This window comes from Phodopus roborovskii, unplaced genomic scaffold (genome assembly GCF_943737965.1).
Source record: "Phodopus roborovskii unplaced genomic scaffold, PHOROB, whole genome shotgun sequence".
Lineage (NCBI taxonomy): Eukaryota > Metazoa > Chordata > Mammalia > Rodentia > Cricetidae > Phodopus > Phodopus roborovskii.
Genome location: NW_026126549.1, coordinates 20447820 through 20460131, shown reverse-complemented (window position 1 = coordinate 20460131; position 12312 = coordinate 20447820). Strand labels below are relative to the sequence as shown.

Genomic DNA, 12312 nt, shown 5'->3' with positions numbered 1-12312 from the left:
CTCAAAAGGGACACCATGCATGTAGCCCGGCTGGTCTCACTGGGACTGAAAAGCCTGAGAGAAGTCACCAGCCTGTCTGCTGAGCAGGTTCCAAGCCAGCCCAAATGATCTCTGCAGAGACCCCTTTATCCCTGCCCATTCCATCCACCCTCAAATCCTGGCACAATCTTCCCACCTGAGTGTGCTCACTTTGGCGAGTCCAGATGTAAGGAGAAACTTTACAAAAGGCAAAAAGTATTGTTCTGCCAAGGAAGCAGTCGCAGGAATTGGCAATGTTCATACAATTCAACAAGAGACGTTGTGATAGCATGACACAGGGGACTCACAGCAGGCCAGATCCCCACACACAGGGTTCCAGAGATTACACGCACCGTTTCCTCATGTTGCTCTCTTCACAGGGTGTCATGGAAATCAGACAGGTGTCCCTGTAGGGATAGAAGCTGTACTGCAGCTCAAGGCCTCAGGCACATATGTCGTAGAATTTAGGACACCATTGGGGAAATACTGGCACATGAAACTTGTTAACAGTGCCCATGTCCTGATGGGGTCTTGCCATTTTTCCATTCCGACAAGCATGTATGAAAGACTTTGTATACCACCGCACTTCAAAACAAACCAGGCAAATAAACAAGCAACTACAACAAAAGTAGGGCCGTGGTCTTGGTGTCTCTTCACAGCTGTTCTCTCATATCTACAATTAAAACCTTCCTATCATGGAAGTCATGTCAGTTTATATTCGAATGTCATAATTTGCTTTGAAAACTACAGATGCTGAGAGTAGATGTGGGATGTTGAAGAGACAAACTAGTATCATTTGTGTTGGTCAAACTATTATGCTTGAAAAAAAATTATCTTGGGATTTGAACTTAAAGCTAAGCCCATGCTAGAGTAACCCTCTACCGCTGATCTACTTTCCTAGGCCCAAAGACAAGACGCCTGATCAGATTTAGCCATCCAAATGATCGATCAGGTTGGGCGTGTAGCACACCCCTTTAATCCCAGCACCTGGAGGCAGAGGCAGGTGGATCCCTGAGTTGGGGGGCCAACTTGATCTACAGAACAAGTTCCAGGACAGTCAGGGCTGTTATACAGTGAAATCTGTCTCGAAACCCCCCACCGCCCAAATCAATCTACCGTGTTGACTGTAGGGATCAGAATGGAGGTGGCAAGAACTGCATGAAGCCAGGCAGACGATGGTAGCTTGGGAAGGTAGTGACAGTGGTAGGTGTTACATAGGAGACGAGCACTACATTTGTAAGCGGTCTTGCAGGAACTTGTTTAAATGTGGCACAACCTATGACGTGGAAATCCAATCCAGCCATTCATTTCCAGAGCTCTACATTCCAGAAAGTCACTATTGTTGGAGGAGGGAAGCCTGGAGCAGCCTTAAGTATCTGCCTCAACCTGAAGGAGCGAGAAAGTTCTAAAAGGTGAGGCAGAGCTCGGTAGAGCTCCGCCCCTGTTACCTGACTGTCCCACACCCCTGCCCTGAGCCGGTCCGGCTCCTTGTTTCGCAAGCGCAGTCCCACCTTCCGGCTCCGGGGAGTTTGGCCGGAAGCTGTCCGTCCGCTTTAGCAGATCCCCTTCCCCCATCCAGCCCCCAAGCCTCCAATCGGTTCCAACAGAGGGCCGGTCGGTTGCGCTTGCGCGGGGGTCGCACGCAATCACGCGCACCGGCCGCTTCCGGTGCGCCGCGGAGGCCGCCGGGACGGGTCTCCCTGGCGATCCGTGCTGTGCTGTCGCCGCTGCCACCAGCGCGCCGGTGCCGCGTACACGCTCGTGTCCTTGCTGTCTTCCTCGGGCTTCCCGGGGCCTGACCCCCGGGGCCCTCGGTAGGCGTCGGCCGAACCTGTGCTCGAACCTGCGATCCTCCTCTCACCCTTCACGACCCCGCAACGCGACTCGGAGGGAGAGCGAGAGGGGCTTTGGCGACTCCGCGCCGTGTGTCGCCGGGCGGGGCCGCGGGGCCGGGGCTCCTCCAGCCCCCGGGATGCGTGCGCGAGCTCTCGCCTCCACTTTCTCTTTACCGCTGTCACGACTGGAGCCGCCTCTCGCCTACAGCGGGGAGCGCGAGTGCACCGACCAGCACCCTTGTCGAGTCCGGTGGCCGGGTACCCCCGGGAATGTGAGCCGCGAGGCTCACAAACTCCTCCGGGTAAGTCCCGCCCACAAGGATCACACCGCCGCTCCGAACTGCCCAGCTACCCGAGTGCGGGGCCTGCAGCTGCAGCTTCTGTTGCCCCGTGCTGCACGGTGAACCATTCCCTTTTGATCTGTACCTTAGGGACAGCCCAGACAGGGAAAGAAGTAGCCCGTGGCTGCGCCGCCAGAAACCATCATTTGCGATTCCATGGAAGGTTTGGTAGTGTAGTAAAAGTGTCTCATTTTATATAAGAAAACTAAGGCTTAGAGAGGGAAAGTAGCATGCTTAAGTCCTTAGTGACCCGTAATCCTACTCTTAGGACTCGGACCCCTCAAAAGCGCCCCCCACATACAGTTTTTTGGTTTTAAGACAAGGTCTCATGCATCCCAGGCTGGCCTCAAACTCACTACGTAGGTGATAATAGCTTTCAACTACTTCCCTGTCCTGCTTCCATCTCCTAAGTCCTAGGACTAGAGGCATTCACCACCACACCCAGCTCTCACAGAGCTGTTATTTTTAACCTCCATGTTTTTCTGCATCGATTTGTTTTGCTTCACCAAGGCCTAGGATCTTAAAACAAACTTGGACCAAGGTGTAGGACACTGTAGTCAAATAAACAGAAACCAAGGTGGCCCTTTCATGCCCCAAGGTGTGACGACTGGCTCTTAACTTGGTTAGTTCTGGCCACTGAAACATGACGTCCCATTCTTTACATGTGTGCTCTTGGAGTAATAACTGCTTTCTTCACAAGGCTTTTAAGGGCCAGGGAGTCAGTTACATATAGGGCAAAAAGTTTGCTGCCCATTTGTCCTTGATGTGAACTGCAGTTTCTCTTAACCAATTTACCTTTTGCTAATAGGTCCACATTATGGACTGTCTCATTCGGTTTCACTGTTAGGAAGCACTCTCGAACGCTTGCGCACCCACCCACACACACATACCCGCCCCCAACCCTCCAAGGTTTTAGGGAAGAATGGCAGAAGAGAAGTCACAACTATAAAACACGTAAGGAATAGCTTCTTAACTCGGTGTATATCTTTAAGATTGGGGCTGGAGAAATGGCGCATCAGTTAAGAGTACAGGCTGTTCTAGAGACCCAAGGTTCATTTCCCAGCACCCACATGGCAGCTCACCATGTAATCCTACTTCCAAGGGACCTGATGAAGTCATCTGGCCTTTGTGGGCATCAGACACACATGTTGTGCACAGACATACCATGCAGGCAAAACCACCCATACACATAATACTTTTTTTAAAAATAGGAGTGAAATGCTATGTTTTTGGGTGTAGTAGAGGAAGCAGTTTAGTTTTTACATCTATCAAAAGTAATTTTTGTCTGCTAGGATGATAGCACTTGTTAAGAGAGTGAGAGTTAGGAACCACACGTGTGTGGGGTGGGTATGATGGCCTGTCTATAGTAATAGCCTCAGGAGGCTAGTCATGTTGTCCATTTCTAGCTTTGGTGAGAGACCCTTCCTCAAAGAAAAGTTACCTGGTAAGATTCTGGACATTAATCTTGGGTCACCACACATTGCATTCTTCCGTTCACACGTGAACATGCACACTCACACAGCATACACCCCCATTGAAAATAAGAAGACCAAAAAGGGAGGTGGGGGTCTTCTCAATCTAAGGCACAGTTTATTCATCTTCATCTCCAATGGGAAATAGCGGACATTTGGGATATGGAATACACTTGTGTCTATTTAAGTGGTAAGAATTTTGACTTGTGTCCAAGTTTTCTGGATTCCCCTTTCTCTTTATTCTTAGTAATCATTTGTGTGTGGGCTTTGTGCCACACCTGTGGGTCCTGTCCTGTTCATGATTACTGCCACAACTCCTTTTCCTAATATCTGTTCAATAGATTTTCAAGAACAACTATGTTTCCCTCTCATAAAATTCAGGTGATTCTGGGCACTTTCTCCTTCTTAGGATTGAGTTGGTAAAATTCCAACTTAGTGTTTAATGCACAAATAAATTAGCTCTTCTTGGACAGATTTTTAGGCCTGTCTTTTTCCTAGACAAAAAAAGCTGACCTTGTGTTTTCTTTTGGTTTTTATTTGTTTTATTTTAGGCTAATACCAGAGAGCTTTGTTGGTTTGTCAGATTACTGTTTATTTTATTTATTTATTATTATTATTATTATTATTATTATTATTATTATTATTATTATTATTGGCCTTGGTTTTTGAGGCAGGATCTGATGTACCATGGTCTGGTCTTGAACTCCTGATCCTCCTGCCTCTGCCTGCCAAGTGCTGGGATTACAAATGTGCCCCAGCACACCAGCAAGGTTACTGTTTAGATCTGTGCTGCCCTACATTATAGCCATAGCTATACAGTTACAGTTCATTATACTGAAAATTAGTTCACTTTTGACTACTAGCTCTATTCCAAGTGCCCAATAGCCATCTGTGACTAGTGGCTGCTATATTGGACAACATTAATAGAGAACGTTTTCATCGGAGTTTATTGAATTATCCTCGTATAGAAAATTGCCAGTCAAGTTGGGTGATAGCATAACATTGTGAAGAAAAGGACCAGGGCCTGGATATATATTTTTTTTTTAATTAAAAACCTATTTTTGATATTTGGGCAAGTTGCTAACTATCTCACTACAGATGATAATCCTTAATAATGAACTCTTTCATTTGTACAGTACTTGGATGTTCTCCGGCAATTATATGATTTAAGTTCTTTGGGTCCTACCTTGTAAATCTGTGGGAATGAGTCTAGTTGGTGAAATGTTTATTGTAGATAAGCATAGGAATTTGAGTTTAAAAAGTGGCTTACTCTAATCTCAGTGAAAGGCAATCCCTGGGGTCAAGAACTTGTCAGCGGAGACAATTTGGGGAGCTCCACATGCACACTTTCACCCAGTCCTATGCATGCCCCGCTGCGTAGTTTTTATGTCAGCTTGACAAAAGCTAGAGTCATTTTGGAAGAGGGAACTTTAATTGAGAAAATATCCCCACCAGGTCATCCTGCAAGCAAGCCTGTGGTGCATTTTCTGAACTAATGATTTGAGTAGGAAGGCCCAGCTCATTGTGGGCAGGAAAACAGCCTGAAGCTGGGCAGTAGTAGCACATGCCTTTAATTCCAGCACTCAGAAGTCAAAGGCAGTGAATCTCTGTGAGTTTGAGGCCATCCTGGTCTGCAGAATAAATTCCAAGGCAGCCAGGAACATAACCAGTTACACAGAGAACCCCTGTCTCAAAAACAGAGAGAGAGGGAGGGAGGGAGGGAGGAGAGAGAGAGAGAGAGAGAGAGAGAGAGAGAGAGAGAGAGAGAGAAAAAAAACTGAAGAAGAAAATAGATTGAGCAAGCTAGGAAGAGCAGACTGGTAAGCAGCCCTCATCCGTGACCTCTGTTTCAGTTCCTGCCCTGACTTCTCTTAGTGATGCACTGTGATACAGATCTGAAAGCTAAAATAAAACGATTTCCTCCCCAAGTGCTTTTGGTATTGATGTTGTATTTATTTATTTATTTATTTATTTATTATGGTTTTTCAAGACAGGGTTTGTCTGTATAACTGGCTATGTTCCTGGCTGTCCTGAAACTCTGTAGAACCAGGCTGGCTTCGAACTCAATGAGGTCCACCTGCCGCTGCCTCTGAGTGTTGGGATTAAAGGCAGGCACCATCAATAAACTGCTTAGTTAGAAACCCTAAGACATGTGTGTACCCAAAGTAACAACCCCCTAATACATACACAAGTCTGTGGGGAGGTGAGACATCTTTTAAATTTTTTTTAGTAGATTTATTGATTGTACTTATATTAGTGTTTTGTCTGCCTGTATAGCTTTGCACGGCTAATCCCTGTGATGGAGGTCAGAAGGAGACATGACATCATTGGAAATGAAGTTGTGGGTTGTTGTGAGCTACCATATGGATGCTGGGAACCAAACAAGCGCTTTTAACCACTGAGCCATCTTTCTAGCTGCCTACACACTTTTTTAACATACAGGAAAGAGTTAACAGAATTTAAATTAGTTAGACCTGCCTCAACTCACACAAGCTGGCAGAGTAAATCTCTTAAATATAAAGTTCCTTATTACACATTTAGTTGGATCATTGAAACTGTTATATAAGGTGATGAAACTGTAAGGGTAGGGCCAGAATTTCTAACTCTTGACCAAGTATTCGATGGATAGGTTGATGGATGGGGCTGCTGTTCTTGTACATTGGATATTTAGAACTGTCCGATGACTTGCGTCTTCTCTAGCCATGGATACACCGTATGATGGTGCTGAGGTAACTGTCGTAATGGAGGAGATTGAGGAAGCTTATTACACTTCCCCTGGGCCACCTAAGAAGAAGAGAAAATATAAACTACAAGGAGAAAAGGCCAAGAAACCCAGGTTAGCATTAATACTTTGATTGTTGTATCAACAGGTATGTGGGCTGTGTTAAAGAAGGTAAAAGATTCATTTAGAGTACAGTTGTCAGCATCTGAGTGGGCATTGATAGAGGGGGAGAGAGACTGAGGGTGTGGATGGACAGACTTTGCTTGTTTTCAGACCGTTAAATGTTAGACCTTGTAATGCTAGGATCTGCACTCTTGTATGTTATTTTTTATTTTATTATGTCATTATTTAATACACATTAGTAACATTAGAGTTATAGGTCATGCCAGTGATTTCTACAGATATGATCTACTTTAATTTCCCCCTTCACTTTGAAAATTGAAAACTTCTGGCTGATGTTACTAGCACTGGACCACTTTGATAATTACTTGCTTCTCTCAGCCTTGATGAGATATTTTTGACTAGTTAGATGACTAAAGGCATCTAAGCCTGGATAATCAGCCTGTGCTGTAACCTTGGCCTAAGAGTGGGCCCCTACATCTTTGACCACATTGTATAGATGGTCTTTGTTTGTTTAGGGACAGTACTTTGAATTGAGAAGTTTGGTTTTGCTTTGCTATCAGCCTTTGACTAACACACTTACCATTCCAGCAAGTGCTGGTTGAAGTAAGGGCAGTTGTTGCTTCTGCAGGTCTGCTTACCTTCTATACTACTATGACATCTACTTGAAAGTGCAGCAGGAGCTCCCCCACCTCCCACAGTCCGAAATCAATAAGAAGATTAGTGAGAGCTGGAGGCTCCTCAGTGTGGCCGAGAGAAGTTACTACTTGGAGAAAGCCAAGCTAGAGAAAGAAGGTTTGGATCCTGTAAGTATTTTTTTCTTAGCCTCCCTCCCCCACATAGTTTTAATGAATAAAAACCTGGGGAAACAAGTCTCCCTGTTCTCATGATTCTTGAAAAGCTTTTAAATTCTCTTTCTTGAGTCTGGTATTGTGTTTGTTTCCATGATACTCTGCATTCTTTTTCATTGCAACAGAACAGAGAGCTGACATTTTCTGAGTTCTTTATAGGAGTCTTTGGTTCCTTTTCTGATTTTTACTGGAACTGAAACTCCTTATCCTCATAGTAATATTTTTTTCCTTAACATTGTGGCTTATATAGGCATTTCTTCTACACCATGTTTTCATATGATTAGAATGTAGTATAGTTCATCTGTTGTTCAGGAAATAGGTTTGTATGGAAAGCAGTAAAGTAAAGCTGCTTTGTGCAATACTTGTACTTTTGAACTATACCAGAAGAGAAATGCAAAGTTAAAGCCAAGGTTGATGGTGACTAGGGGTCTAGTTCAAGGACTCAAAGCCCCAGTCACCACCATATACCTTGGCTTTTTCCCTTACCAACGAGCTTGTTTATTTTCACTTAATTTCCACCACTACCATCAAGATACTAAATAAATTATTTCAGAAAAATCATTTAAACTTTTGAATCTATACGTTTTCCCATCTGCAAAATGGATCTTGTGGGTAATCATAATATTTAAAATATATAATGTAGGACTGGAGTGATGATGGCTCAGTGGTTAAGAACACTCACACACATAAAATAATTAAATCTTAAAAAATTGACAGATCCATCGAGGCTGTGGTGGCACACACCTTTAATCCCAGCAGTCAGGAGGCAAAGGCAGGCAGATCTCTAAGTTTAAAGCCAACATGGTCTACAGAGCAAGTTCCAGGACAGCCAGGGCTACACAGAGAAATTCTGTCTCCAAAAAAACAAAACAAAGAAACAAACAGAAAAAAATCCAGTACCATGTTTAAAAAAAAAAAAGTGCCTGTTAATGAGCACTGGGATGCACTGAGACTTACCAAAGTTTCTGTGCGGAGTTCTCTCTAGATCGCCTGGTGTGCAGATGAGACTTGTCTTTTAACTGTCAAGAGTCCTGCAGACTGTCTCTTGCTGGCCCTTCCTGCTCAGTGTGGTTCCTGTGCTGTTCCTTTAAGTCTGTATAGTTTTTGCCATCTAGTCCTGTTCTCTCTGTTTTAGTCTAGACAGTTCTATTTGCCACCATTTAATCTCATTGCCCTAATGCATCTTCTGAGGTGTTTTGAAAGTGCCATTTCCCTTTACCTCTGCAGTTCTGTAAAGGACTCAGTTCTGTCTACCTTCACATTTCTTCTGAGTGTTTCTTTTAACTCCTATCTTTGAGTACTGCCTTTGAGCCTTAAGTAGTCCCATTGACTCTCCCTTTTGAGCTCTCCAAAGTTGCTGCTATAATTGATTTTAGTGTGCTTTTAAAAGGTGCTTTGAAATTCTTTTTCCATTAAACTGGGGTTTTTATTTAACCATTCACTTTGTTCTGTTTCTCTTACTGGATGACTTTTACTTTAAATTAAAAAAAAAAAAAAATCAAACAAATTCCTGTTGGGCACTGATTTGCTATGCAAGGCTGTTTTCTATTACCTGGCCTTGATCTTTAAAGATAACTAGGGTTTAGGTTTTTACTTTTTACTAATTTTATGTCTTGGACGTGTCATTGATTTCCTCATGTATTAACTGGTAATACTAATAGTATTATTTTAGACATTTCTGAGTTTTGAGATGTTAGGTCGCTTCCCTGAACCCCTTTAATAACTTATTCAGGGCCTTACCAGATAGTCCTCACCATACATAATATCTCTCATGAAGCTTTCTTAGCTTGGTAACCTGTTCATCTGTCTAAGTGTGGAAAAATTACTGAGGTCAAAATCCTGATATGCCATCTTTAGTTCCGTCTTCATTGTCTGTAAAGTTGCGTTTCATGCTTTTTTGAGTTTTTATTTACACTGTTTGATAATCTAGTAGTACTTATTTTGGTATTTAGATTGTTTGTAACAGTATCAAAGTTTAAAAGGTCTTACAAATTGCCAGATTCCTTAAAAAGAAAACACTAAAAGCCAACAAGTTGTTGCTGAGATTTCAAGAGGGAAAATGATTTGCTGAAGACGAATGCAGACTCAGTGTTCAAGCTCCCAATTTTGGAAGCCAGGATCTGTGCCTATCCAGAATTCAGTGCCACAGATGTAGAATATTTTTCCAGGTACACAAACCCCCCCAGTTCAATCCCTAACACGGTGGAAAAATCTAACACTAGAGTCTAATCCATTCTACAGTTTCTTGAGCAAGTAAAGTCAATTGATTCAAATGAAGATGGCATTGCTGTTGACAGGCGCTAATCTTTTCTGAATTAGGTCAGGCAGTAGAGTCTGGTTCCTTTTGCAAAAAAATAAATAAAGAGAGCTAATACAAATGACTTCCTGGGCTCTTCATCCATTCATCTCTGCTTATTTCCCTCATTCTCATTCTCAGAACTCTAAGCTCTCTGCACTGACTGCTGTGGTTCCGGACATCCCAGGTTTCCGAAAGATCCTTCCCCGATCGGATTACATCATCATTCCCAAGAGCACCCTACAGGAAGATAGGAGCTGCCCTCAGCTAGAGCTGTGTGTGGCTCAGAACCAGATATCTTCTAAAGGACCTACTCTCATGTCTCATGCTTCCCCAGATATAGTAACCAGCCATGCAGGCATGGCAGAGCAGTGCCTCGCTGTGGAGGCTCTGGCTGAGGAGGTGGGAGTCCTTTCCCAGCCAGGTACTGTGCAGGAGATTGCCACCTCAGAGATCCTCAGCCAAGATATGCTTCTGGAGGAGGCATCCTTGGAGGTAGGAGAGAGCCACCATCCTTACCAGACAAGCCTGGTAATTGAAGAGACCTTAGTAAATGGTTCACCAGATGTCCCTACTGGAAGCCTGGCTGTGCCACACTCCCAGGTTGGAGAAAGCTTGTCAGTGTTAACTGTCATGAGGGTAAGTGGCTGTACTCTGATGTCTTTTGCTTTGTCTGGTATCCTTACAATTACGGGTATAAGTGTGGTAATTCAATGTTTTCAGGCCTTGGACTTGCTTCAGAGTTCTCAGTTTCTCAGGCATCTTACCTAACCTCTCAGCCTAGGTCAGTGAGAGTTTTCCTCATGTAAGATATGTGAGGTATATGAGCAGGAGTGCTGGAAATGGTTTTAAAGCTATCTGTGAGTCAAAGCCAAAAGCTTCATGCTATTAGTGCCAATCAGAATTTTGTGTCCTGAAGTCATTTAAAAAAAAAAAAAAAAACACAATGGCATCTTGAACCATATGTAACAGTCACTGAAAAAACTCTTGGATATAAGTGGGAATAGGAAGAAAAGTTCTCTCCAAGGACAAGTTTATGGAACTAAGACCTGAGAAAGACCGACAAAGCTGGGCCATTGAGATGCTCAGGGGGTAAATGTGCTTGTTTTCAAAAACTTTAGTTAAAAAGAAAAAACAACAAATCCTTCTCTACTGTACCAAGGGATTCTTGATAGAAAGCAAATGTCTCATTGATTCTGGAGCACCGCCACAATGCTGTAGTTATAGTGTCACTCTTTCTCCCTAATAGGATAGCATCCTAGAGGAATGGGAGTCCTCTTCAGGGTAAGAGGGCCAGTGTGCTATAGTATACCTGATGACTTGGGTAAAAGAGAGCAGGTAGCCCAAAGAACTCTATCTGAGACCCGGTATATCTGTTTTTCTATTTGTTGCCTCCGTACTGTTTTGTGATAGTAAATCATTGCCACTGATCTGGTGGGAGCAGTTAAGAACAATTTTGAGTTGCCATGTGGATGCTGGAAACACATCCAGGTCCTCTGGAGGAGCAGCTGGTTCCCTACCACTGAGCCGTCTCTCCATTACCATTTAATAGGGTCACTATGTACTTGGGAGGTCCCTCAGCCATTACAGCTCTATTTTTCTCACCTGTGAAGTGATCATAGCGCATCTTCTGTTGGTAGTGATTTCTCTGTTTCTATGTTATCTCCTTATTTTGAGATAACTGTTATTTTGCTGGGCATACTGGATGAGCACATTGTCTGAGTTTTGTGCTTGTTGCTCTCTTTCAGTATTGTGGGTGACCTTGGATGTTCTACCCACTGTTTAACTATCCTCTCCATTGTGCACAGGATTCCAGTGAGAATAACTCCTCTGCTCCAACCCCTCAGTTCATCATGCTGCCTCTGCCTGCTTACTCGGTTGTGGAGAACCCCTCCTCCATCAAACTGGTCAGTAGTGGGGAATTAGGGCTCCTTAAGCATTTTCTTATATTAAAAATAGTTTTCCAAGGTCTTACAGCTTTAGGACATGGGAACCAGCAGGTGAGCTTTGGGGTTCCCTGGGCCACATGTTGATGGTTGGGAACCCTAACGGTACCTGTGAATTCCCCCAAGTATACAGACTTCTTGAAACACCCTGGGGGTGGGTTCAGAACACTGTGGGGCTGCTAGTTAAGTGTTATCACTGCACAGATGAGAAAACAGCCTAGAGAAGGTGAAATCCTGCAGGATGTAAACAAGTCAGAAATCAGCCCATCACATGCTGCAACTTGTGGGCCGAGATGTATTCTTAAATACTTACTGGTTTTTGATGCTGTGCCCCTGGTACTATTTAGTAAAAAGGGGGACGTTTTAGAAATTAATTTTGTTTTGTGACAAGGTCTCACTGTAACCCTAGCTGTCCTGGAACTCACTTTGTAGACCACATGGCCTGAACTCACAGAGATCCACTTGTTTCTACCTCCCAAGTGCTGGGATCAAAGGCATGAGCCACACCTGGCTGAAATGGTAGATTTCATTGTTTATTAGATGCTAATGCTAACTTGGCATATCTGGGGTAAATCACTTGTAGTGATCAGTCTTCCCTCTTACATATTTGATTTAGATGTGTTAAAATTTTGTCTTTATCGGGGTATGAATCTCTAATTTTCTTGTCTGGTTTGTCTTGTGTACTTATTAAGCTGATACTTGCCTCATAAA

General features: G+C 43.7%; 1 protein-coding gene across 3 annotated transcripts in view; it reads left to right on the top strand.

The window, feature by feature from the left end:
- The first annotated feature begins 1608 nt into the window (after nt 1-1608).
- Hmgxb3 (HMG-box containing 3) overlaps nt 1609-12312 on the top strand; it is a 44596-nt gene continuing 33892 nt past the window's right edge. The window contains exons 1-5 of one of the 3 annotated variants that reach the window (XM_051201000.1): nt 1609-2155; nt 6367-6502; nt 7140-7314; nt 9797-10294; nt 11464-11562. In XM_051201000.1, coding sequence (XP_051056957.1) covers nt 6369-6502; nt 7140-7314; nt 9797-10294; nt 11464-11562 — 906 coding nt within the window. In that variant the 5' untranslated portion in view covers nt 1609-2155; nt 6367-6368. The remainder of the gene's footprint in view (nt 2156-6366; nt 6503-7139; nt 7315-9796; nt 10295-11463; nt 11563-12312) is intronic. The other 2 variants (XM_051200998.1, XM_051200997.1) reach the window with 2 other exon arrangements.